The sequence below is a fragment of the Carassius carassius genome, chromosome 39, assembly GCF_963082965.1.
Source record: "Carassius carassius chromosome 39, fCarCar2.1, whole genome shotgun sequence".
Lineage (NCBI taxonomy): Eukaryota > Metazoa > Chordata > Actinopteri > Cypriniformes > Cyprinidae > Carassius > Carassius carassius.
In genome coordinates, this window is record NC_081793.1 from 22,924,289 (window position 1) to 22,951,662 (window position 27,374).

A 27,374-nucleotide genomic window follows, 5' to 3' on the forward strand; every position below is an offset into this window, starting at 1 on the left:
AAGGCAACGCTTTATAAGGTGAACAGGAGTTTGCAGATAGACTCATTTTGGTTTACTGAGTTTTGTATATTTCGCAACAACTGCTTTTAGCAGACACCTTTAGAAGACACTAAGCAAACATGACATGCCCAGTTTGGTTAAATTTTACACCTTTTTTTTCTATATCGGTTGAACTTTATGTGGAAAAGAGAGATACGTAACTTATGTACCACAAAAATAACAAAAGGCCAGTCTTTTGAAGTTCTGGTTAAGAATGGAGATCGTATAATACAGAACATGGGAATTGTCAGAGTCAGTATTAATAAGCACTGTGGTAACTCCATAAACCAATCTCATTGATCTCATTTAAAGCCTCTCCCCACCTGGATGAGAACAGCTAGGTCATTGTAAGCCTGCACAGGAAAGTGGCTGAATACCTCATGCGATGATGCAAATCTATTTGTAAACAAAGATCCAGTTTCAGCTGGAGTTTAGTTCGGGTTTAATGATAAAATATACCCTGAAGTGTGAATTTAAGCCATTTAAATAAATATACATGGCTTAAATCCTCACTTCAGGGGATATTTTAGCATTAAACATGAACTTATATTATATATATATATATATATATATATATATATATATATATATATATATATATATATATATATATATATATATATAAATCTTGTGCCTGTAATGTGAGACTTGCTTTGTTAGATTCTTGATTTAATGTATGTTCATGCAGCATTATTTTTGAGTACAAGTATAAAGCATTATTGATCAGTACAAGTACAGGCAAATAAAATGCCACCCCTTTATGAGGATGAACATTTGTACAAACAATGTACATCGAGTTTCCAAATGTGGTCATATTCTGATAAGGCTATCATAGAAAGTATTGATATAATCCAGTTAAGTCAATATTTTGTCCAAAAGTCCAAATAAAACAGCTGGCATCCTGTAATTCTGTACCCTGTAATTTTGGGCCTTATTCAGAATATACAGTACTATATATTCAGTGTAATTGTGTATTCAGTATAAAATGTTTTACATTGATATATAATCACATATTACTTTCATTTGTCCATGTGCAATACTTTAATACAAATTAAAGTAATATTTGATATAGGTAATGCCTTTTTTTCAATTAAATACGCTGATTATATATTATAACACATACTAGTGTTATTTTAGCATTATTTATATACAATAGTTTTTAATAATCTATAGAATTAAAGCTTTTATTTTTATGTTTTTCACTTTAATTTTAGTTTATATTTTAGTCATTTTGTGCTTTTATTAGCAATAAGCATAACAGGTTTATTTATTATTTCAATTTAAGTTCAGTATAAGTTTTTATTTCCAGTTGGTAATTTTAGTGCTTCATTCAACTTATTTCAACTTTTCTTATTTTAATTTACTTTATTATTATTTAAATTTTTTTATGTCTTCTAATATTTTAATTATATTATATTTCAGATAGCAAAAATGTTTTTCATAATTTTAGTTTTACTTTCAGTTAATGATAATATCTGATACATACATCCTACTTTTTGGAAAAGTCTTAACCATGAAATGGATATTAATAAGACAAAAATTCTGTACATGCAAACTTTGACAGCCTCGAAGATGGACTCTGATAGAAAAAAATAAAATAAAATAAATTAAGGTGAGAGGTGGCAATATCAAATTAATTTGTCCTGGTTCAAGAGTTATTTCAGTAAAGGTCTCGTTAAACCACACAGACCGACAGATTGCGAACATGTTCTCTTATTTACATCAGATATGCTACATAATTTAGCCAAATGGGTGGAAAATGAGGAAAGCTGATACATCCATAACACCTACTCATTATTTTAATGTGCCAAATGTCCTTTTGGAATAGAATAACAAAATGCCACAAACATGATATACAATGTTGTTGTAGAAGGACAGGTCTACATTCTGCTTAATACTCAACACACACTGAGGAGAAAAGGCTTATCATATTACCTATAGATTCAGTATCTAGATTTTACCGGCAGCATTTAAAATTTGAAACATGGCCAGGACAGGCTGCAGGGGAGACATACAAGAAAGCAGTCGGGTTGAACTTGATTAGAGACTGCAGATGCATCCTAAATCATTCTCACATCATAAAACCAAGAGGGTAGGTTGTGTTTCTATTGTGAATTAATTTTGGGAGGCTCCTGTAAAATGTAAAACAGATGCTAGAGTTGTTGAATATGATGACCAGAATACTGCAATCTAAGTTAATAATTACTACTACAACATAAGATGATGTTTCAAACAATCTTGGGATCCAAACAACGCTGAGCTCCATTAACAAAACACACAAACACAGGAGGCAGAGATGCATTGATAACCTTGATACAGTATATAAAAAAATATGGTGGTACATTTGCGTACTGTGAACATTTACTGGAAGAGAAAGCCGCTGACAATTTACTGTATGCAAAAAAACCTATGCTACTGTTGAATCTTTTGTTTAACTGTGATTAAATGGAAAGAAAGTTCTGTGAAGCTTGATTTGCAAACTCATTTTATGAAAAGCCTGCATTACTAGATGAGGGAGTCCTGAAGCTACACTCAATCATTTAGCATTCTCTCCTAAAGACAACCTGCTATTATAATTTTAATGCACCTGATCATACTTCTCTCTCAGAGAATTTTGGCTTTGCAAAGTACGTTAAAACTACTCTGGACTGATGTTAAAAAATTATTGCTGCGATTATTAAATAAAAATCATACTGACCCCAAACTTCTGAACAGTAGCGTATACATGTATCAGTATAGTGCTAATGCATTTACAGTAATGCAAAAACCAACAGTGTTCATTATGTTCTGTGCTTTGGTTATTTGTTGACACAGTGGCTACCTTTAACAACCCTCCATCAGGAACCCTGCAGCTCAGGCTGACGTACGGAGGAACTTATCAGCAGTACCTATGTAAATGTCATTACTAGTTACAAAGAAGTGCATTTTCCATTCGACTAACTTCCCTTTGGGAAGTTATCCTGATTATGTCCCTATGACCTGGTATACGCACAAACAGTCTCATATTACAGAATTGAAAAAATTGTGTTTTTCACAAGGACAGCTGTTTGTACCTAGAGCACGATGAGTTTATAAATATCCTTGAACTTTAATATCTATGTACATCAATAAGCAGAACATTTGCATATGGTTTGAAAAGGTATTCTGTTCAGCTTGAGTTTAATTCTAATTTACAGTCACAATAAATACAAACTTGGGAAAATAATGAAATAATCAGTCTTGCTGCTGCACCAAAATGATTGTGATTGCACATTTTATACATGTAATTTCAAGCTTATGCATATGTATGGTATTGCTACAGCTAAGTTTACAGAAGCAGCATTTCAAAACTCATTATACAGGAAAAGTGACAGAAAACCAGCACACATTTATTTTACAGTCCTTTGCTGGTCTGTGTTCCTTAGTAAACACAATTGGTAGCATTGCAGTAGTCTATACAATCATTTTTACAACTTATCTTTTGAATGTGCCCAATGCACAACCAAGCCATACTGTACAACATCTTCTGCTGTTCATTAAGGTTGAGATAACCCAACACATTGGCTTTCAGTGGAGCAAACCACCTAACTGTTGCTCATTCAGTCTGAGTTCACAGAAGTCTGTCTATGCGGTCGAGCACAGCGATGAAAAGAAAAACAAAATCACAAATCTTGATTTAGAAACACCAGAAAAAAATAAAAATAAAAAATAAATAAAAACTAGTTTAGGTGAGCTGATCACTGGGGTCTTCTGATGTAATTTCCCTGCAGTGAGAAACAGAGGAAATATTAGATTACACCTGAATCAATCTGGAAATATTTTGAATTGTTCTAAAAATCAAGGTTATTATAGTTAACTAAAACTAAAACCACAATATATATATATAAAATGTAAAAAAATATAAAATTAAAATTAATAAAAATAAGCTTTATGGACATTTAAAAACAAAAACAACAAAATTACTAAAACTTTAAATGGAAAATATAATAATAATAAAAAAAAACAACATTAATTAAAAACTAGCATCTCAGTGATTCTAAAATAATACTGTTTAGATGAAACACTGTGTAAATATACAAATATATATATATATATATATATATATATATATATATATATATATATATATATATATATATATATATATATACACACATATACATATACATATACATATATATATATATATATATATATACAAAGATATATATATATATTTGTATATTTAAATATATATACAAAGATAGGAATGAAAGCATATCATGAAAGAATGAATGACAGGGCAAAGAGAGAGAAGAATTCTCAACAGTGTAATCAAGAGAGACAGACAGAATGAGAGGCACCAGAAATTCGAGAAGTAAAGTTCAAGGACACTCTTTTTTTTCATCACCAAAAAGAAAGATGAGGTTGTTTTGTGTGGGTGATTATGAGTTTAATCTAAAAATCTGTAATATGCACATTTATCTGTTAATTGAAAGAATGGCATTTTCAAGTCACAAAAACATCACTTTATATATCAAACATACCACATTAATGGTAAATATAATACAAATATTTTCCATTTGTATTCATACAGCACCCTTACACAAAACTGAAAAAAACTCTCAATTAACAAGATCATTATAAAGAGAAAAAAATTATATAGAAGGGTGGAAGCTAAAGGTCAAAGGGCAATAGTCTAGGGAGACCCAAAGCAATCAAACACAGCATCAATAATACTCCACGTACATTTGTATATATTTGTCTCATGTCATCAGGTTGTGCGGAGGGGCTGATCTGGCCGTTCTGTGCTCGTGTGGATGCTCGTGGAATTACATTGTCATATGAATCCATCTTTTGCTAAAGCCGAAAGCAGTCCAAATATACATGGCATGTGAACACACAAATGCATAAAACATTGGTGGCTTCAACACATACTGTATGTAAATAAGGTTCTTTTGTGGACTTGTAAAAATTCAAAAATAGTTTTTGTTTGTGAACAGCGACCACAAGACTTAGTGGTTCTATGCATATTCAAATTAGTAGTAAAATATGTGCACTCACTTTGTTCATTCCTTTGGTGATGATGGCCAGTTCTGTCGGTTGGTAAACACAACTTCGGTGTTGGCCGTTATAGTCACTGTATGGGGACACAGGCTTATTACCTGAGAATACAATGGTAAAACAAAAATGTTAGCGGTTTGGATTGGAGTATGGCGCCTCTGTGACACGATATTCCTTATACACACTTCAGAAAATGGCAAAGCTGCTATATGCGATAAATGCAAATAGACAACCTGTTTTCCACTGAATAAAAGTAGTTATTCAGGGGAGCATATTATATATATATATATATATATATATATATATATATATATATATATATATATATATATACATACATACACACACACACATAATAGACAATTAAAACAACAAAATTACCCCCCAAAATCAAATATTAATAAAAAATATGATCTCTATGAAACTTAAATAACAATATTTTATTTAAAAATAAATAAATATGAATGTAAGAAAAATAAAAATATAAAAATACAAATATAAATATAATATATACAGATTAAATAAAACTAATTGCAAATATTCACATATAATTTAATTCTCATATAATAATCTGGGGTCAGTAACTTTAAAAGAAATAGTTTTTTCAGCAAAGATGCATTAAACTTATTAAAAGTGACAGTAAAGACATTAAAAATGTTACTAAAGATTTCCATTTTAAATAAATGTTATCGTTTCTGCTCATCAATTAATCCCGAAAAAAAGTACCACGGTTTCCACAAAAATATTAAACAGCACAAATGTTTCAACTCTCACAATTATTATGAAAAACATATCTTGAGAACCAGTTTAGCATATTGACTGAAGCCTGGCATTATGGCTGCTGAAGATTCAGCTTTGCCATCAAAAAATTACATTTTATTAAAAATAGTTTACTGAATGCCCTGTTGAGAACAAAAAACACCAAAAAAATGTAAAATAATGAAAATAATGAAAATAATTATAATAAATCACTGACCACAAATTTTTTATCGGTAGTGTGTAATATATAATATATAATAATAATAATATAATATAGTGTAATATAGTGTAAGGTTGAGGGTTCGTTTCCCCGGGAACACATGATAGGTAAAAATTGATAGCCTGAATGCACTTTAAGTCGCTTTGGATAAAAGTGTCTGCTAAATGCATAAATTTAATTTTTAATTTGATTAATTTAATATCATATATATATATATATATATATATATATATATATATATATATATATATATATATATATGATATATAATATATATTTTATTGACAATTTTATTAGCTTATTTTGAAGGACAAGAGCAAACTATAAAACAATGTTATGTTTCCAAGAAACTAGACCTTTCTTTTATCACAGTCACTTAGCAAATATCTCAGTATACAGTATCTTAACCACCATATCATGTGCATTTAGAGACATATGACACAGAGCGCTTTGATAAGGTTGAAATGGTGCAGTGGGGCAGAAATGTCCTGTTGCTCTGTGTAATGCCTATCACTGATGATACTGTTGCCACACCTCAGTATCCGTGGAGACATGATAAAGTAAACACACTCTTCGGGATCTCTACAGAGAGTCATATAGGAGTAGCGTGTGCTTCTATTGACTCATGTCAGGGTGGGAAAGGGCTTTCATTTTGCTCCAGCTGTTCATTTACTAGTGAGAAATGATTCCTGAACTTTCCAGCACTCAATACAAACAGAAGCATTCTTTCCACATCACAAAACCACAGATGCTATGTAAACATTGAAGATGAGGAAATGTTATTAATATATGCTCCAGTCATGTCTCAATAACACGCTATTGATACATGATTGAACATATGTGACTACATTGTGAGTGATTGGTTAAGTAAACACAGTTGGATATTGTTGATTCACAATAGAAAGGTTGAACCCATAGCTCTGAATGCACAGATGCATTGACATTCTCAGCTACCTGGGTTCAAGTTCATGGACATCAGAAGGCAGCAAAGAAATTTGCATGATGGCTAGCTAAAGGGGACACGCAGATGCAAAGATAAAGAGAGAAACAGACATAGGCAGTGACAGACAGATAGTGAGAAGACAGTGAGCAAGAGGAAGAGAGGACAGATGAACAGCATGTTCAGTGTGGTTTGATCAGATATTAGACTAAGTGGATTCAAACATCAGCATATCAAATTCAGGGGTGTAAGCAGAAGTTATCGTGAAATTCAGCCGGTTTTCCAGCATGTTCTGCAGCGTTGTCCTCTCTCAAAGTCACACGCTTCTTCTCCTCTCAGTGTATGCTAGCATACACAGACATATTGGGTTTCTGGATTACATAATTGGCACGATTAGTTTATTTCATAATCACTGCATGGAGCGTTTGAAAGGGCACAATTTAAATGGGCAAAACTACATGGCTGTACACAATGTCTAAGATGTTTCAGATCCCTAAATAATAGTAATTCAGAATTCATTCTTTAAAACAACATTAACAGTTCTGGAACATCTGCACTCATCAACAGAGCCACCTATGGCCTAAAATATTTATGTGAAATGTGAAAATAGAAACTTTTACCTTTAAAGAAATATGTCAAAACATATCCCAGGGTGCAACAAGAATCCTTTACACTTTCAGTGTTTCCAAAAGAGATGCTATATAGTGTGTGTCAGCGTAAACCGTCTGCTACAGATCAAATACAGTACTTGCACCGTGAATAAATACTGGTTTAGAACTTTCTATATGAATACTTATACTGAATATAAAAACTGCACAGACATACGAAGGTAATTTCAGGATTGCATCTGTCAAATGCAAATTGCGACTAGAATTATGAAGGAACCAGAATCATTGTGTAAAGAATGATCAAAGATAACCTACCATTCAAAGGTTTGGGGTCAGTAAGATTTTTTTTTTTTTTAATGAATTACTTTATTCAGAAAGTAAGCATTAAATTAATCAAAAGTGACAGTAATGACTTTCACATTATTACAAAATCCTGAAAAACAGTACCACTGTTTCCACAGAAATATAAAGCGGCACAACTGTTTTCAACATTTATAATAATAAGAAATGTTTGCTGAGGACCAAACCAGCATATTAGGTTGATCTCTGAAGGATCGTGTAACAACGAAGACAATAACATAAAAAAAAAAAAAAAAAAAAAAAAATTATATTTATTATTATAATTATATTTATTAAAAAATTATATTTATATTTATATATATATATATATATATATATATATATATATATATATATATAAAGATTTTATAAACTACATAGATTAATAAACATACAGTAAAAATATAATTAATGGTTTGGCACTTTTTTATATCTTTATTAAAAAAAACGTATTATCTGGTTACAATTAGCCTAATAGCTGATATGGATACAGATATATTATAGATCCCCAATAAAAACTAGTTTGTAAAGTTAGATAACTTCAAAGCAAAGATAATAAAGTTTAGACGAATACAAAGAAAAAACTCAAAAGCTTGCATTTACCTGCATTGCGCTCATCCATAGAGAAGGCCTTATTTTCCATATGTGCACTTTGCTCCTTCAAAATGTCCTCGTACCCTCCGCTGGGGAACAGATTTTCCCCGACAGCTGCATCTTCATCTTCCTCACTCAGGCTACACACCGCTGGCACCGTGTGAAGTAGCAGAAACACCCACGCGTTTGAAACCAGTGCTATTGCCAATGTGGGATCGTCCCAAGTCGACCCACCGTTCTTTGCGTTCCCATACACATACATGACAATCCACGCCACCCAGATGCCCACCGAAAACAGTCCTGTGACCAGGATGAGGGCTCCATCTTTGCGCCAATGCTTGTGCTTACCTGCCAATATGGGTATGGATGCCACCACAACCGCCAATAGTAGATTTAGAACATAAATGAGCGCCATGACAAAATCCTGTTTTTCAATAATACAGGGAACAGGAGTAGCAGAAGCCAGAATTCCAGTGACATTAGTTGGGTATCGCACAATAGTAATGATTAGCCATTCTGTGTTGATGACAACTTCTACCAGCCAGAGCCCCAGAGCCCCCAAGCACCAAACCCAACCTCTGGGCGCCGAATTCCTCCTGGCCAGTATGTTCAACCTCACAGCTTGCATGAGAAGGCAAGAGAAGCAGCCAGCGAACAGCACACCAAACAGAAAGCGGCGTGACGTGCATGTGGCAAAGTTGTTCCCGATGATGAAGGCAAATGTGAGGGCGAACAGTCCAAATGTGAAGATGAGGAACCCTGTGTGAAGCCCTAATGCACTGCGCCACTTCTTGTCAGTGACGAAGGGTAGGCTGGCTAGCAGCACGATCAGAAGAATCAGGGTGGCCAACAAACCAGCAGCTGCAAATGACTCCACTATAACACCCCAGACTGTTGTCAGGTCACAGAGTTTAAAATACAAGGAGTCCACATTATCTCCACAGCCCCTGGGGATTGAGGTCTGGCCCAGTGATCCAGGAAAGACACACAGAATGATGAAGAGCAGATGATGAAAACATTGGGATTTGGAAGTGAGGTGATCCATGGTTTCCCAGCACCTAAGAGAGAAAAGCAAGAATGAGCATAAAATTAAGAGTTATAAGATACTGAGTGATATTGGCTCAAAACTCTCCCCTTACACACCCAGTGAGGGAGTGACAATGTCCAGATCATGACGATATCAAAACCATTAAAATTTCACTCACAGGTTCATGCTCCACAATGGCCTTTTAGGTTGGCTTTCTAAAGATGTGAACTCTCTAGACTTTTGAGCACGCAAAGCTACTTGGACATTGCAATGATTATGGGCAACAGGATAACATAATTGAAATCATGATTTAAACTAATTTAAATATCTTAATTTAAAATATCTTAATGTTTTCTTTAATAGTTATAAATTATTGAGAATATATGTGTAGTAAACAGACTGATTTAAAACTCACAAACCTAATGTGCACATCATTCTAATTGTACACAATAAACCTAATTGTGCACAATTCACTGCCTGAATGGGTCTGATTTATCTAGTGTGACCACACATGAAGAGCAAAAATTAATCATTAAGTGCAGGAATTCTACACTTGGAGCTTATCCAGATTTGTCTGTTAATAATTGATTAGACTTTTTAAAAATACTCATGTTCTTAGCTCCAATTTTTAAAACCTTGTAGAGAGTGAATCAGGTAGTGAAAAATATACAAAATGATAAATTGATCATATGGAAGCATATGGGTAGGAAAAAAAATATTTGCAATATGTAAAATGGCAATGCATTTCATTATTTAAATGTTAATTTTCCCATATATATGTGCAACATTTAGTGCAAAATGAAAATTCAGTTATATAATTTCCATTTTCTACACTAGTTTTAACATGTAAATTAAAAACCTAAGTTGCAAAATTAAAATAAAACTGTATTACCCAAATTGATTAGATGTTTAACATGCTCAGGAAAATACTGTAGCAAAATTATTATTTAAATGCAATTTTCCTAAATGCATTTAGACTTAGGTGGTAAGACACTTGAGACTGCATTTTCATCGTGCAACCACGAGATAATTGTAGCAAAATGCAGTGTGAATTTCAAAATGCATTCTCAGCCAAAGGTGCGGATTTGGTGCGGCTTTTTTTTCTTTTCTTAAATGCATTGACACTTACACTTGATACGTTTGTATTGCATTTTCATTAATGTAGTTAAGGTCAATGTGGATTGAAAAATGCATGCCAAGCTGATCACGCCACCGACCTGTCAATCATTATATCAAGGAGGGCTCGGCAAAGATGCACAATAGGTCAATATTCACCAGTAAACAAACACTTTTCACCTCCCTCAACATCTCACAGTTTTACACTCCAATTGATGCACATAAGCAAATGGGCAGTGCACCATCCACCATACTTTATTCTTCTCATATTATAGATTACGTGTCCCCAAGCACTTAAGTGTTGCAGGTGCGTCACACATCACGCAGAGTGATGCGCGTAATTAAATAGTGCATTTCTAATGTAATTACCCCCTTACATTATATTTTGTTATTCTTTTAATACATAATATAGCATGTTCTGTGACAGCTGCATATAGATCTGACTGGTGAAGTGTCATCTGGGGAAGGCAGTAGCAGCAGCGTTTTCTGTGTGGTCACGGGCATCAGCCGGAGTGTAAACAGACTGAGGGATCTGAAGGCACACATGATGCTTAGGTGCCACGGGATGTGCGCTCTATTATGGGTTAGAAGAGAGGAAGACAACACCATGTATACACCAGACCCGAGCGGACAACAGTATTGAACCCATTATAATCAGGGATGCTGTCTACACTGGATGCGACAACTGTCGCGTCTGGTGTAACCACGGTGTAAGGTGGCAAGTAAAGAAGTGTAGAACTGCACTGTCTGTTTACACATTTAGCAAGTTATAAAGTTAAGTGCAAGTTAAGTGCAAGTTAAGTGCAATTAAACGGACAATTTTGACATACAACTGTTTGAGCCTATCACATCATTCAGTCCGTTACAACGCACCAATCAGAGTGCAGCACAGGCAGGCATTCGTGTCTGTGACTGACTGGGCGTCTCACCTGAGCAGGTGAACAAAGATTATCCCCGCTGCTTAAATATAAAGAAGTGTAGAACTGCACTGTCTGTTTTCTTATGTGCATCAATTGCAGTCTAAAACATTGAGAAGTTGAGGCAGGTGAAAAGTGTTTGGTTAGTGGTGAATATTGAATGAAAATGCAATTTAAACATCTTAAGTGTCAATGCATTTAAGAAAAATAAAAGACAAGTAAATCACCTTTTTTTGCAACCATTTTGCTGCACCGAATGCATCAGAATGCATTTTGAGATTCACACTGCAAATTGTTACAATTATCTTGCGGTAACACTATGAAAATGCAACTGTCCTCCACGTAAGTCTAAATGCATTTAGGAAAAATGGCATTTAAATGATAATTTTGCTACAGTTTTTGCTTGGACATGTTAAACATCTAATCAATTTGGGTAATTAATTGTATTTTAATTTTGCAACTTATAAAGCATTAAAATAGGTTTTTAATTTACATATTAAAACTAGTGCCTAATGTAAATTATATAATTTAATTTTCATTTAAATTTTGCACATATGTATGGGAAAATTTAAATTTAAATAAAGAAATGCATTGCCATTTTGCAAATTACATTTCAAAATGAATTTTGCTACCCATATGCTTCCATACATTCAGGCTAGAGCTTCAAAGTTTCATTTAGTACTCGGTAAGAAAGCTAAATATTTCAAACACCACCTTTATTTTCTATTGTGTAGTGAAGAGTAACCAAAATGAATTGAGTTCTGATGAATTGTTAACAAATCTCATTACAAACCGGAAGTGAGTCCATATATTGTCACATTATTCTGATTTTATTACTTAATCAATACTTCCCCTCAGGTATCAGAGTACACTTTCGAGAACTGCTACAGTACAGTTTGTGCTTTACTGAAGCCAAGTGTTTTCATATTAGATTTATAAAGACTACTTGTATTAGTTCATAAACTTTATTTGCACTGGAAGAACTCTCTCTGAAAATCACAACAGTAACAAATGCATAGAAGGTAAAAAAAGTGTCTTAACTGATTAACACGATGTAGGGCCTTAAAAATAATATAACATGAACTCAAGATCTGTTAGTTGTGCACCTGCTGGATGGTTGAAACAAGGAGTTCTCTAATGTTCTGGTTATAGTCAAGCTCCAGCAGAGGATTAAAGCTTTTCAGCATTGCATTTCTTATATTCTACCATAAATGTTAACAATATGTAAATTCGAGCATTCTATTTTAAGTTCTAAACTAGAATAAGGAGGGGGGAAAATTCTAATGGCTTGTGGTGTTTTCCACATTCTTGGGAAAGAGTTCCAGTGAAGAGTATTTATTCTGTGTTCCTTGTAGCTCTTCCTACTATTGCATTTAATTTACATACTATGCTCTTTTCTTTCTTTGAAAAGAAATTAATTTAGCGTTAACATACTACGTATATGTAGAATATTTATCACACGTCCATTCAAATATATAGTGCTAACAGACATATAAAATGTAGTGATTAAATATGACATTTTCAGTAATATCATCACACATTTTAGCAAGTTTTTAATGCAATTAAACGAACAATTTTGACATACAACTGTTTGAGCCTATCACATCATTCAATCCGTTACAACGCACCAATCAGAGCACAGCACAGGCAGGCGTCTCACCTGAGCAGGTGAAGAAAGATTATCTTCATTGCTTAAACATAACGGGATAATTTGACAGATGAAGCTGAATTTGAGTTTATTATTATTAATATAGCATTAATAAAACCGCTGTAAATGAGATGCAACACCTAAAACAAAACATTACTGAGTGGTGTCTATATCGTGTTATTTTCACCAACACATTTATAACCAAAATAAAGCACAAGCACATTTATATAATAATAATAATAATAAACAAAGCACATGCAATTAATATAAATAAGCTACAACACAATAAATGAAAGTACAAAACACAAACATATTGTAAAAGTGCAAATCAATGTACGAAATCACGGAGGTGCACAATAATATAACAAAACAAGCTCACCTTGTACAGCCAGACGTAGACACGGTGTCGTTGCTCTGTCACTCTTTGGTATATGAGCACAATATACCTGTTCTAGCAAGTGCATGAAAATAAGTTAGACATCACGACGCCAACGTGCCATAGAGCGCTGAGGTGAGGTTTCAAATCCTCAAAAAAGAAAAGAAAACAATGTTCCCTTTGTATTCCAGGCAAACAAACCTTCAAAATGCTTCAAGGATAGTCGAGGGCAAACACTTGGCGAGTTTTGATAGCTTTCAGCCGCCAGTGATGTGACCCAAACTTCTCTCGCGCGCACACGAGCTTGCACGTCCCTCTCGAGCTCTTCTGCTCTAGCTGTCACTGTCGGGAGCGCGCCTGCTTTCACTACCTGGAAAAAAACAGGAGCTGAAAAAAGTATCAAAGTGGCACTTTAGTGAGCTTCTTAAGGTGGAGTTAGTATTTTGTCAGCTTCAGCTTCATCTGTCTATCCACACAGTACATCCCAAGAGCCATTACTAACTGTACCACTTTTGGTAATTTGGGGCCTCAGTGCAGAGTAGCTTTGCTCTTCCCCAGCACCAGTCTACGTACACAGGTAAAGCTGACAAAAGCTTTATTTCTCTTTTCTGTGATTTCTTCTGGGTCTGAACAGAGCTGAAAAGACAGTCTGAACTTCAAAAAGAATCGAGGCACAAAACGAAGACAGATTAAATCTTCCTTTGCTTATGCTGCCCATTTGAAATATGCCGTTTGTCTCTGTAGTATTACAAACCTATATTAATATTACAAATATATATTTATGTTTTCTACTTTTCAAATTTACAAACAGAAAAGTAACAGGTTTAAAACTTAATCATGTGGGAATTATATTTCTAAAAGTGCGTGTGCATTGCCACCTAGTGGAAAATCATTATATAATCATTAACATTGATCTCGTGGATCTTGCTCGACTCCAAAAACATTTTCTACAGATTAATCTAGTTTGTTTGATATTTCTTCACGTGTAGACCTACTGTGCAACTGCAATTCCCGTGTTGTTTATTCCAGCAGTGACAAGACAGCATGGGAGCAACCTGCGGTCTGATGTCTTGCTCAAGGTTACATCTTGATCCCCTTTTGCACTACCAATAAAGCCTTATATTTATGTATCTGATTGCAGCTCAATACAGCTGAATATTCTGTTTTATATCTACACCTGGTTGTATGGTGTAGTACTCTATATAGGACTTTTTCCATTTCTGTTACAATTATGATATACTGCAGACAGAGAATTAGCGGACTCATTGTTTGTTTTCTTGTCTGGTGTGAGGTGTGAATGTGTTCTGCTCATGTAACAGGATACTGTAGCTATTGCACAGTGTTTTCTTTACTTTTTGTACAGAAGGAAAGAATGGGGGAGGGGGGGGGGGGGTTCAAAGAAACCTCTGCATGTATCACAACTAATTTTATAGGCTTGAATTTAAATGCTTCCATCACTGAATGCTTTTATTTAATTTTTTAAGGACTCCAAACAAATAGATCCTCATAGACATATTTCCTGTCAGGCTGATCAAAATGTAAAAAAAATTGATCAGTTATTATCAGTGCACATATTTGATACCGTAGCCAAAGGAAAGCTTGTGTGTCACAATGTAAACCATGAACAATAACACAACTCCCTTTAGAGGAAGTATTATGCAAGAACCTTATACCATTTTGTGGGAATATCTGTAAAGTTCAGCAGTTATCCTCTTATGCCACATCACATAAAAACATGCATAGTGACACAAGATTAAGTCATATTTCACAAAACAAATGGGAAAATATATCACGTTGCATCATTGATGAACAGTTAGGCAGTTCTCATCTGCCAGACATCACCAAAAAAAAAAAAGCAATTAAATCATCTGCTATAGATCATTTAAAACCATTCAGGTCAACATAGAATCACAATCAACCCCATTTATTTTCTTATTTTATATATAACAGGCAAGTGTGTACATGAAAACATCAAACATCAAAATGTTTAATTGCATTTAGATTGAGCTGAATCTGAAGCTCTGAATCTGTTCTTAAGTACATGCTGGCAAGTACTGCATGATCTGATCAGATAACAAATTACAGAGTAATATAATTGCCCCCTGCATATCTCTGGTGATCCTGGTGAATTCTAGCAAATGGACATTTTTGCTGTTGCTGCATGGGTGCACAGAAGCTCAAGGCCGGCTTTGTTCAGCAGTTCAGCCTGAGCTCCTCAGATGGGTCTGTTTGTCCAGTGGTGTTTTTACTTGTGTTCCCACATCATAGCCCCTTTTAAAGCCTCATCCAGTCTCCATGCACCGAAAATAAACATCTAAGCGAGCGAGTGCAGTTTGCACAATGGGGTTAAAAAGGTCAGCCATCTTGCTCTGCTTCACTGGATGGGCTCTGAAAGGGTTTCATTTAGTCATGCAACATAACCTACAGCTGCAAGAAAGTTCTCGGTCATGACAATACATTTGTTATGAACATTATGGGACCATGTCTTCAGTTTGATCAATAAACTATGAAATACTAATTACATTAAAATGGAAAATAAGATGTCTTGAGTAGATTTAATATGGCTTCAAATCTACCAAAACAAACAAAAAAAAGTATAGTATGGGGTGATGGATCATAAATTAATGAGAGAATACTGTTAATGAAACACTATTGTATGTGTTTAAAGAACTTCATTCATCTGCAAAGTGAGCAAAATTTATAAAAAAAACACTAAATTGATGTCACATATTCTTACAATATCAAAATCCAATTTAATGTAATAATTCACTCAAAAATTATATAAATCTGTCATCATTTACACATCATGTATAATGGTAACTTTTTGGATTACTCATCCGGTTTTTGATGTCAGTGTGACCATAATCATAGATGTCAGAACTTACTCAGTATGTGTTGGTGTCATATTTGAATGTATGCAAATCTAAAAACAACATAAGGTTTTTTATATAATTAATTAAATTTCAGCTGTTTTCTCACACAAAGCTATCTTATATGGCTTTAAAAAAATTAACAATACATTTAAGCTGTTTGTTTGTTGTTGTTTTGGTCATTGTGGCACTTGATAGCATGCATCACTTTTATTTTACATTTACTTCAATAATATGAAAAAGTGTATTCTACTTATCTGTGTTTCACAAAAAAAGGTTGGACCGACACAAAGGTGTAGAAATGATGACGAAGTATTCATATTTCAACCTCTTCGGATAGCCATTTATGGAAAATGAAAATATATAATTCTCATTTGATGAGCCTATCCTTGTTTTGAGAAATACTGTGGTATGTTTTCTGGTCCCCACAGGGGACAGGACAATAAATAAAACACATATGTAGATAAGTGCAAAACACACTGTTTTCTTAAATGGTTATGTCTTGATTGGAATGTCCTGCAAACCTTACTTTTCTTATCAGCAAGACAAAGTTAGCATTATTCAGCTTTTGTTTAATGAGTGTAAACCGTGATCTCTCAGGTTACTAACCAGAGGTCAGAAAAGACATTGTTCAGATTAGCATTACCTGGTGCACATTAGCATGAATGGATGATAGACTGTTCTTCCTGAGGGTAATATATGGGAAACAAGTCAGAATTTTTCTATTCTGTTGGTGATGCCAATCATGCAAAATTATACACTAATGCTGAGGTGACATTTACTATGGCTCAGAACATTTGTGAAATTTCATGGATGAAATCCTCTCATGACAATAGGATTAGATATTGCTCGTATTTAGGTTGGTTTAACGAATTTTCAGCATTGACCAACAGAATGCTGCTTGGTGTAAAAGTGAATTCTGCGTGAGCTGTGCTTCATACATTGCTTCACTATAGACAATGGACCATTTTTGCAAGCAACATTTCGCTAACGTGAACGCATTTTTAACTTATAACCATAAAAGCGACAAATTTGAATTCTTTTCTACTTGATCCTAAGAAAAATACCATGCTTTTGTTGGGACTTAAGAGGATAGTTCGCCCAAAAACTTTCAGTGCTCTGAAGAATGTTTCAACTTTTTTTTTTCTCAAAATAGTAATATATAATGGGTTCCAAAACCACATACCTTAATGTACCCTGATGACTGTCACTGTATGAAAAACAAAAACAAAAAAAAGAAGTCACATAGTTTTGGAACAATATGAGGGTGATTAAATGATAACAGAATATCCATTTTAGCAGGACTTGATATCTGCCCTTTTGGGAGAGAGTGGGGTTACCTCTCGTTGGGAATGTTTGGAGCTGGAAACACAGGTGTTGGAGGCATTGGCAGCAGTGCGCTGGTGATGTAGGGGGCGGCGTAGGTGCAATGGTCCCCACCGGAACAACAGGACATCCTTCACTGCTGCTTTAAAAGGTTTGCTGACAAAACAGTACAGAAAGAAATTCACAGCAGTGTTTAGCATGGCTAACATGTTGGCTAAGTCATATGCTAAATGTACCCGCCAATCGTTGTGCACCGATGACACATAGAGATGGTAGAGCACCACTGCGGTACGAGGTGCCCACAGGACAGCAAACACAGAAGTCACTGCTAGGAGCATAGCTGTGGTTTTACCCAGCTTGCCTGGCACTGCCAGCTGCTGCCCGCTCTTGTCTTGGCACATCTGTTGTCTCTGTCTCTTCCGGAGCCTCAGGATGATCAAGGAGTTTAGCAGCAGGAAGATGCAGCATGGAAGAAAATAAATAATAGTCACGTGGGTCCAAATCAAGGCGGTATCCAAGCTGTCTGGTGCACGGCTGACCCTCCACATGTCCGACCACCAGAAGAATGGCACGCCGGATGTTAGCGCCAATGTGAGCACCACTGCGATGATCCGCCGAGCCCGTGCCGGGTAACTGATCTGCCGATGGAGTAGTGGGTGACACAAAGCAACATATCGGTCAACCGAGAGGGGTACGGTGGCCCAGATGGATGCGTGGTTGGCGGAAAACTCCATCATACTGACCGACCTCAGCAGCAGCAAAGGGACGTCTTGGTGAAACATGGCCGTTTCCAACAGGAAGCCCACGAAGATGATAAACAGCTGGCTGAGGATGTCCGAGCCAGTTAGAGCAAGAAGATACACATACAGGGCCTTCTGAGTACGAACAGCCAGCCGGTACAGAGCCACCAACGTCAGGATGTTCACTAGGGAAAAGAGACAAATGGAATCAGAAAGAAGAATTGAGGTAGAGGACGATGGACAAGGCATAAACAGTTAGGGAATGAGGCCAGAGAAGGGAGCGGCAGAAGACTGAGATAGAAATCAAGGGCATGGAGGGAGTTGACACAGCAGGACTAATGGGAAGTAAAAGATAAGGGGGTCACATTTACTGAACATGGCGGCCATGTTTTTTTTTTTTTTTTTTTTTTGCTGGTTGACACAACAGGAGATTTAAACATTGGATAAAACTATGGAGAATTTTACTCAACTGAATCAAATCAAATGAAAATATGATTTCTTCTCATTCATACTTATTGTGTTCCAAACCCATATGCTGTTATTCTTTTCATCAAACTTTACTTACCGTGTCATACCACATTAGAAAAGCCTTTGGATCGATCAACCAAAAATTCATGCTTACAGTTTGTTGTTCCAAACTGATCACATCACTTACTTTTTTTCCGTGGAACATAAAATAAGGATTATAGAACATTTTTGTGTCCATACAATGATGTTTTGGACAATTTTTTTTTTACTTTCTTCAAAATGTCTGCAGAAGTAAGAAAGTCTTACACGTTTAGGATGACATGGGCGAAAGAAATAATGACAGAATTAAAATTTTGGGGTAAACAAAAGAGATCTTATATTAGACTGCTATTAAACTGATCTGAATTGTCTGTTGTGAACACCAAGCATCTGTCTGTGACCCTGATCTGATTTATATTAGCAATTTGGCTTTCAAATGAGTCTCTAATCAATTGTCATTTGTATTGATATTTATGGATATTAGTGAATTTATTGATCTCCTTTCTTTTCCTAAAGCATCTGTCAGTCTCTCCTATTGGTGTAGTAAAATGTTTGTGGATACTTAATGATTTTTTGACTGGTCTGATGTGTGTCTCAATGAATGATTACCATGACCTTCCTCTATCAAAAGACTCAAGGTGAAGATAATCCATTTCCCATGTGCCAAAAATATATATTTTATATATGGAACCGTTTTTTGCACCATGGTTAATAGTCAAATAAGATCTTATTTCATGGGGCTTGTTTATTTATAATTTATATACTGCTTCCATGAAAGTTTGAATTGGCTATATGTTCCACAGAATGCTGAGTTTAATTTGAGAATGACATTGGGAATTCAGTCAAATTAAACTAAAATAAATTTCACACATTCATTTCATGAGCTGCTTTATGTTGTTTGGCTCCATTTTGAGGATTTTATCGGTAAACAGCAAAATTCTGGAAAATGTGTTCTTCCACAAAGGTCCATAAAATAAAAGATTGATTATAAATGTATTTGATTCTTGTATTAATATGTTAATATATACTACTTATTTATTTATTTATTTAATAAATAACATTGTTTCAGGCTGAACAGGGAACTACAATTAAAATTCTGTCATCATCTCACCCTCTTGTCGTTCCAAACCTGTGGGAGTTTTTTGAAAACATATTTTGAAGAATATGGATACATATTCTGACATATTTTGAAGAATGTGGGTAACCAAACAGATGATGGTCCCCACTGATGTCCATAGAATGGAAAAAATATATATAATGGAAGTCAATGGGGATCAGAAACTTAAAAAAAAAAACACTTTTACAAAATATTTTCCAAAATATCTTCTTTTGTGTTCAGCAGTAGAAAGTAATTCATACAGGTTTAAAAAACTTGAGGGTAAGTAATTGATGACAGAATTTTCATTTGTGGGTGAACTGTTCCTTTAAGGTTAAATATACTAAAAATGATCAAATACAATAATATGCATTTGATTAAAATATGGTCATTTATAGTATACTGAAGTATATATAATAATAAATTAACTGCTATTTTATGTAAAATGGCGAAAGAACAATTAACTTCACAGATTGAAATACTGCACATTCTGAGGTAATTTACATAGAAAAAATTAATGTTTTATTAAAAACCACCTTTTCATTCCATTCCATCTTACTTCCCTAAATGAAATACAAAATTACATCTTGATTCTTAACTTTAAAAGGATTTTCAAAAAAGCATTCTGGTCTTAATTGACCCATGTTAATAGGAATTAAAATGCACAACTCATACCTGGTACTCCAACACACAAAAGAGTACTGTAGTAGACGACAGGGATGTAAGCCAACACACACTCTGACCTCTCCTGAGTGCTGCTCTCATCGTCCCGCTGGCCGAGCACTGTGCCATTGGGCCAATCAATCATGGCATCTCAGTTCCTCTTGTAAAAGGAAAGAGAACAGGAAGGAAACCTTAAAACTTCAATATCTGAATATGACCCTAAACGTGAAGGTGTAATGCATTTCAACATGGACGTTTACTTTTCTCTGGTGTCCTCTTACCGGGTCATTGTGTTAATGATGGAGACAGATTGTCCTCAAAGATTAAAAACAGTAAATTAGAGACAGATGGAAGGAGTGCACCACTCTCCATCATTTACTTGTCTTATCTTTCCACTTTCTAGCTTTCCTTCTATGTTAAGCTTTGATTACTCCCATAACTGCCCCCTCCTGAGAGGATGAGGTGATCAGCTTTGTGCCAAACATGTTTATTTGCTTTCAGACCCAAGTGCAGAGAGTGGAAATGATCGCGTTGTGCTGTATATTTCCTTTTACCTCATTACATCACTGGGTTTTTACGAACAACTTCTCTGCTAATGTGTTTTGGTGCTTTTCTTGTGTGTATCTCGTATTTGCAGTGTGCCGTTTTTGTGTTGTTATTGGAATTGAACTGTGGGTTATTCATAAGCCAGTCATTCTTTCTTCCTATCGAAAAACAATATGAGAGATGGTTTATGTTGTGGAACATGATTGCCTGCTATGATGGGAGTGCTTCATCAACTATCCTGGTTAGATGCGATAATTCACACTGTGGGTGAGAACTGAACAAGGCAGTGATGATTGGTCTTGTGTCACCTTATAATTACTTAATCTGTCTTTGTTTTACTGGGGATGTATGTGGGAGTCTTTGTTCGGACTGGAGCTATTCTTTCTATAAATGAAGAAGCGAGGTGACGCAGAAGAGAGCACTGTACATTCACTCCCCCCACCTACAATCCCTGAATACAGAGATTCAGTCAAATCAGTGCATGATCAGGGATCAAAGTTTCCATCCAGAGGCTATAATCTACAATTAGGGTCTCAAAAGATGCATATGAAATAACTCATACAAGCTGTTTAAGCTGAAAGCATGACACTGCAGCCTATAGCACAGCCCAAACAATGTGAATCCCAATGTCTGTCATTACTGTACCAGTTCACATGTGTGGCCGCCTGCCTCAGAGCAGTTACCCATGCAAACATCCATATCTGGTCAAACAGTGATAATGAAAAGAGTGATTCACCAAATAATAAACTACATTGTCTACACTGCGAAGTATAAATGTCCTCTGTTTCCATTCCATTTTCCAGAGATGTACAAGGAGTCGATGTGTGAGAGGTTTCAGATCTGTCTCCATGGACTTTTTGCTCAAATGAACATGCTCAATTATTCATATTCGGCCGGTGACCTGAGACGTATTTGCTCAAAGACGACGATATAGCAATATCGTCCATATCAGGACACGCAGGGAAAAGAGCCTAAGTTTCATAGTTTTTTAAAAAGGAAGAGAGAACATGAGAGTGACACAGAAACAGAGATCTTGAAATTCATATAGTTATACGAATATACACGTCAAATAACTGATTTATGTTTAGAACCAACCAGTTAAAACTTGTTTTTAAAAAGCTGTTTGGTAAGAGGATGTAATTAACAGTGGAAAGTGCACATTGTATGAACATTAATAAAATATTATTGTTTTCGTGCATATGGATGTTTTGGAGTCCTTCTATTTTATATACTTTTTAATACTTTTTATAAAATATAATTTTTTATAAATGTAAATTAATAAAATATCAAATCATGTATAAAATAATATTAAATAACAATAAAACATTCACATTCCACAGTCTCGTGGGTTTTATGGAGTAAATTTTATATTTATATATACATGTATATTTGTATAACTATTTATTTTTTGTATATATATATATATATATATATATATATATATATATATATATAGAGAGAGAGAGAGAGAGAGAGAGAGTAAATTATAAATTGATATATAAATGTATTTTATATATCATTTTATAAAAAATATATTCATTTATCACAGTCTTAAGGGTCTTATGGAGTAAATGATAAATTAACAATTATTAATTATTAATTAAGTGACGAAGAGTTTAACATTTAACTGTGTATTGTCACTTTGAAAGACAAAGATCTTGTAATACTTTCTGCTAATTCATCACTGGTATCATTTTAAAATATGATTGCTTAGCTTTTTACCCATTCATACCATTTTAAATAGCTAAAAAAAATTATACTGCATAACAATATAAAGAAATATTCAATAAAAAAGAGCCCTACAAAAACAGCATACACAATAAGTGTAACTGCAACCGATGGTCAATTTAAAACATTCACATAACATTCTTTAATAAAAATGAAGTGATCCATCAGATAGAGACTGATAGCTCATGGTCTAACAGGTTTTCTTACCCTCACAAATCGCTGTGGGTCCCCATCCGTGGACTCTTCCGCTGAGTCCTAACCGCCGATGCCCAGCCAGGCAACCCTTGAGGAGGACGGGGAGAGAGGACAAGGGTCTTTGAATAACAGACACATAACTGCAATCACAGAGCGAGTTCGGGAGGAGGTTATGGAAGTAGCTAGAGAGAGATAGTGAGAGAGAGGGAGGGAGGGGTTAAGCAGGGCTGATTTCTATAGGGAGGATTTTGGTAAACGGGTGTAGCATTGAGAATGCTAGGTCAATGTAGTGAAGACACATGAGAAGAAGGGTGTATAGTTTCACAAAGCAATGCCTTCAGACCCACGGGAGCTCTTATCCATTGTGTGCTCTTCTTAGTGCCCTTTATAGGATTCCTCTGGCTGTGATGTTAATGTACATTTAATTTAAACCTATGTATAACTTCTGAGGTTCTTTTTAGGCTTGAATCATTTGAATCAATAGATTTGTACATTCACTGAAGAAAATGTCAATAGTCCTTGCCTGTGAAAAACTCACCGTCATGATGCTAAGGTGGTTGCCAGGGTAAAGGGGTTGCTAAGGTGTTACCAGTGGTCTTAAGCACTTTTTTATGCAGTCGCCAGGTGGTTGCTTTGGTGTGCTGTCAAAAGTCAAAAGAGTCCAGTATTCTGGTTTGTAATGTAAATATGTAAATAAATTCTTCAATGTAACTTTGTGGTATTTTCATCATCATTCATTTAGTGATCCAACAGAAGAAAACTTTAAGTCTGATCACTTACTGTACCACACTTCAAAAATAGTCATTTTAGTGTTATTTATATGCTAGCATTTTTAAAAGCATTGTGAATTAGCTTTTATTTTTATATATCCCATTTTAGTCATTTTGTTGAGGATTGTTTGTGTGTGTGTGTGTGTGTGTGCGTGTGTCAATTTAAGTTTTAGTCATCATGTGCTTTTGTCATTTTATTCATTTTTTTAATATTTCTATTTAGCTTTAATTTATATCGGTAACACTTTATTTTAAGGTGTCCTTGTTACACGTTACATGTAATTACTATTATAATAACAATTAATTATGCATAGTTACATGCAAGTAACCCTAAGCCATACCCAAATCCTAAACCTAACCATAATTATATGTAGTTTATTAATATTACTCAGAACTTATATGTATAATTACACGGTCACAAGGACACCTTAAAATAAAGTGTAACCTTTATATCTATTTCAGTTTGAATAATTGTATTGCTTCAGCTTAAACTTATTTTATTTCATATTATCTTTCATGTTATCTAATATTTGTGTATAATATTTAGTTTATAATTATTTAGTTAAAATCAACAACTCTGCTCAAAATGTCACATAATTTGAAGTCAATAAAAAATCTGACTCAAAACTGGCTCTTTAATGTAGTAGTACCAGTAATAATTTTTTGTCATTTATATATATATATATATATATATATATATATATATATATATATATATATATATATATATATATATATATATATATATTTTTTTTTTTTTTTTTTTTTACCTATGATGGTAGAATCACTGTAATCTTGAAAGTTTTTGGCTTAGCATGTAATCAATATAAAAGTACCATGGTATTACCAGCTGATACCATCACTGTACAATGGTACTGTTACAGTACATTTTGTTCATTTAATAATGTCTAATTTTTAGCCAGATAAATACATGTATTAAATGTTTTCTAGAATAATTAGCTTTCCTCACCAGCCAGCAACACACGTCTCCAAATGGTTGGAACAAAAAGTACATGTACACCACCATCTGGACATGAGGAGAGAAAGTGACAACTGGGATGAATGGATGCTCTCTCTCTCTCTCTCTCTCTCTCTCTCTCTCAAGCAACCATTTCTTCACTTTTAGTTGCATAACAGTGAAACTGTTTCTTGTTAATTAGTAAAATTATGTATTGGATTTTACTTAAAAAAAAAAAAGTAAATAATTGAAATGAAATGAAAATACTTAGCAAAACATAAAATATCAAAATAAAAAATAAAAATACAATAAAATCCATTAAAATAATATATAATAATATATAATGACAGTGACACAACATTCCCTAATACAAGAAAAAAAAAAAAAAAAAAAAAAAAAATATATATATATATATATATATATATATATATATATATATACATATATATTATTCATGAGTTATGCAGAGCTCAAAATTGGCCTAGTGTTGTCACACTATAACATTTTTAGATGGCAGAGACACCAATAAAACATTTATCCCAGAGGAGAATGGTGATTTATTTTGTCATGTGATCCAGAAAAGCATTCACTGCATTGCTTGCTTGCTCCACTTCAACATGTTAGATCTGAAACATGCCACATTTGATATTGGGCTGGTCAAAGTTTGTATTCCAAACCATTCTCAATCAATTCCTTCACTCAACATGACCACTAACAAGTTCAATCTGTTATATATGAAGTCCAAAACGTCTTTCTATGAGGTACAGTTGCTCTTGTGAAGTGGAAGTCAGCAGCTCTGAGTTAAAAAGAAGTTTGTACTTCACAAAATTCTTTCATTTTTGGAATTGTTTTTTGTTATCGAAATAGTAGATGCTAGCACAGCTGGAGGAAGTGTTCGGTCTCTGTTCATTTGGCCTACAAAAATCAGCTTACATAGTATAATGTTTAGGAGTACATCTATATGCTAAGTGAAAGTGACGTGACATTCAGCCAAGTATGGTGACCCATACTCAGAATTTGTGCTCTGCATTTAACCCATCCGAAATGCACACACACAGAGCAGTGAACACACACACACACTGTGAGCACACACCCGGAGCAGTGGGCAGCCATTTATGCTGCGGCACCCGGGGAGCAGTTGGGGGTTCGATGCCTTGCTCAAGGGCACCTAAGTCGTGGTATTGAAGGTGGAGAGAGAACTGTACATGCACTCCCCCCACCCACAATTCCTGCCGGCCCGGGACTCGAACTCACAACCTTTCGATTGGGAGTCCGACTCTCTAACCATTAGGCCAGGACTTCCCTAAACAGGCTTATAAATCCTGTCATTGATTTAAAAAAAAATAAATATTATGTTGTTCCACTTTACAAAAGAGCCATTAAACATGCTGGGATGCAGAGTATCAGTTCCACTCTGAACTGATACTTCACTTTTAAATAGTCTTTGTAGAGTGAAGAAAAAAATCGCCAAAAACTAATTCATACTCATATAAGCACTTAAAGTGAAGGGTCTTTCTGTTCCATCTAAACTCATACATTTATAAAAGCAGGTAATGTGATTGTTCTGAGCGGAATAACATTATTAATGTGATTTTACCTATCTGTAATATCTGAGGCATGTCGGGGAGATGAAGGGAGAGAATCAAGATTAAAGGAACAACAGATGAACAAGTGGCGTGAACTAAAGCAGACTATTAATGAATGGACAGAGATTAACACAGAGGACCTTTTTGTGATGAATTATGGATTGTTAATGTTTCTTTGTCTCTATAACAACAAAAAAATAGATCAGCAATGCACATTTCTGTGTAATCAATGGCATATTTTGCTTGCTACAATACTGCCCTCTAGTGATAATACCCATTCAAGTCTAGTGATTTTTGGAGACGTGAATGACAACGTAATTTTAAACCAAATTAATAAGTTAACTGCAAATGAAAATAAGCAGTACAACACAATATACAATTGAAAGGCAGTAGAGCCATAGATACTGCAAACTGAGGTGCCAAGTGGGACAAATACGGAATCGAACTAGGCTTGCTGGGTCACTGTATCATTGATTTTGACACTCATTAATCAATATAGCTGCAGGCTGACCAGACTGGCTTTCACTTCACTGAGAGCTTTAATACTAGAGCATGAATTACTGGTACAAAATAACAAACCAAAAGTTCTGTGGTCATATTATATTATGTCGTCAATAATCAATGCAGTAAACATGTAAATATGAAAATGTGAGGGAAAATTTAAAAAGATTATTGGGGTGTTTTACAGAATATTAATTTAGTCGTTTTACTTTGAAATGTAATGTTTAATCAAATGTGTTGCTTGCTGTTTTATATGTGAAACTTACTAAAAATTTCTGAGTGA

The 27,374-nt window shown here is 34.5% G+C and overlaps 2 protein-coding genes across 4 annotated transcripts; both read right to left on the bottom strand.

Annotated features, from left to right (window-relative positions):
• Positions 1-3,166: 3,166 nt before the first annotated feature.
• Positions 3,167-14,044, bottom strand: LOC132121659 (G-protein coupled receptor family C group 5 member C-like). Of its 3 annotated transcripts, none has more exons than XM_059531309.1 (6): positions 13,807-14,041; positions 13,609-13,675; positions 8,531-9,579; positions 5,062-5,162; positions 4,747-4,857; positions 3,167-3,782 (listed from the first exon to the last, which is right to left on the bottom strand). In XM_059531309.1, the coding sequence occupies exons 3-6, from the start codon at positions 9,564-9,566 to the stop codon at positions 3,756-3,758; spliced, it is 1,275 nt and encodes a 424-aa protein (XP_059387292.1). In that variant the 5' UTR covers positions 9,567-9,579; positions 13,609-13,675; positions 13,807-14,041; the 3' UTR covers positions 3,167-3,755. The 3 variants fall into 3 exon arrangements, with proteins under 3 accessions (XP_059387292.1, XP_059387291.1, XP_059387293.1); XM_059531308.1 differs by having other exon boundaries at positions 13,609-13,680; XM_059531310.1 differs by lacking the exon at positions 4,747-4,857 and having other exon boundaries at positions 13,609-14,044.
• A 3,633-nt stretch (positions 14,045-17,677) lies between these two features.
• On the bottom strand, positions 17,678-23,447 carry LOC132121660 (probable G-protein coupled receptor 142). The gene is made up of 3 exons (XM_059531312.1): positions 23,289-23,447; positions 20,820-20,967; positions 17,678-18,726 (listed from the first exon to the last, which is right to left on the bottom strand). Exons 2-3 carry the CDS (start codon positions 20,950-20,952, stop codon positions 17,771-17,773), a joined length of 1,089 nt encoding a protein of 362 aa, XP_059387295.1. The 5' UTR covers positions 20,953-20,967; positions 23,289-23,447; the 3' UTR covers positions 17,678-17,770.
• Positions 23,448-27,374: the final 3,927 nt, after the last annotated feature.

What these genes read in the sequence shown, in the direction of transcription:
- LOC132121659 (XM_059531309.1), bottom strand. Translation starts at nt 9,566, where the DNA reads ATGGATCACCTCACTTCCAAATCCCAATGTTTTCATCATCTGCTCTTC. An exon ending in TATGGATGAGCGCAATGCAG is followed by an intron (nt 5,163 to 8,530) that starts GTAAATGCAAGC and finishes TTGTATTCTCAG; the next exon opens with GTAATAAGCCTGTGTCCCCA. An exon ending in TGAGACAAATATATACAAAT is followed by an intron (nt 3,783 to 4,746) that starts GTACGTGGAGTA and finishes TTCTCACTGCAG; the next exon opens with GGAAATTACATCAGAAGACC.
- LOC132121660 (XM_059531312.1), bottom strand. Translation starts at nt 20,952, where the DNA reads ATGATTGATTGGCCCAATGGCACAGTGCTCGGCCAGCGGGACGATGAG. An exon ending in TTTGTGTGTTGGAGTACCAG is followed by an intron (nt 18,727 to 20,819) that starts GTATGAGTTGTG and finishes TCTTTTCCCTAG; the next exon opens with TGAACATCCTGACGTTGGTG.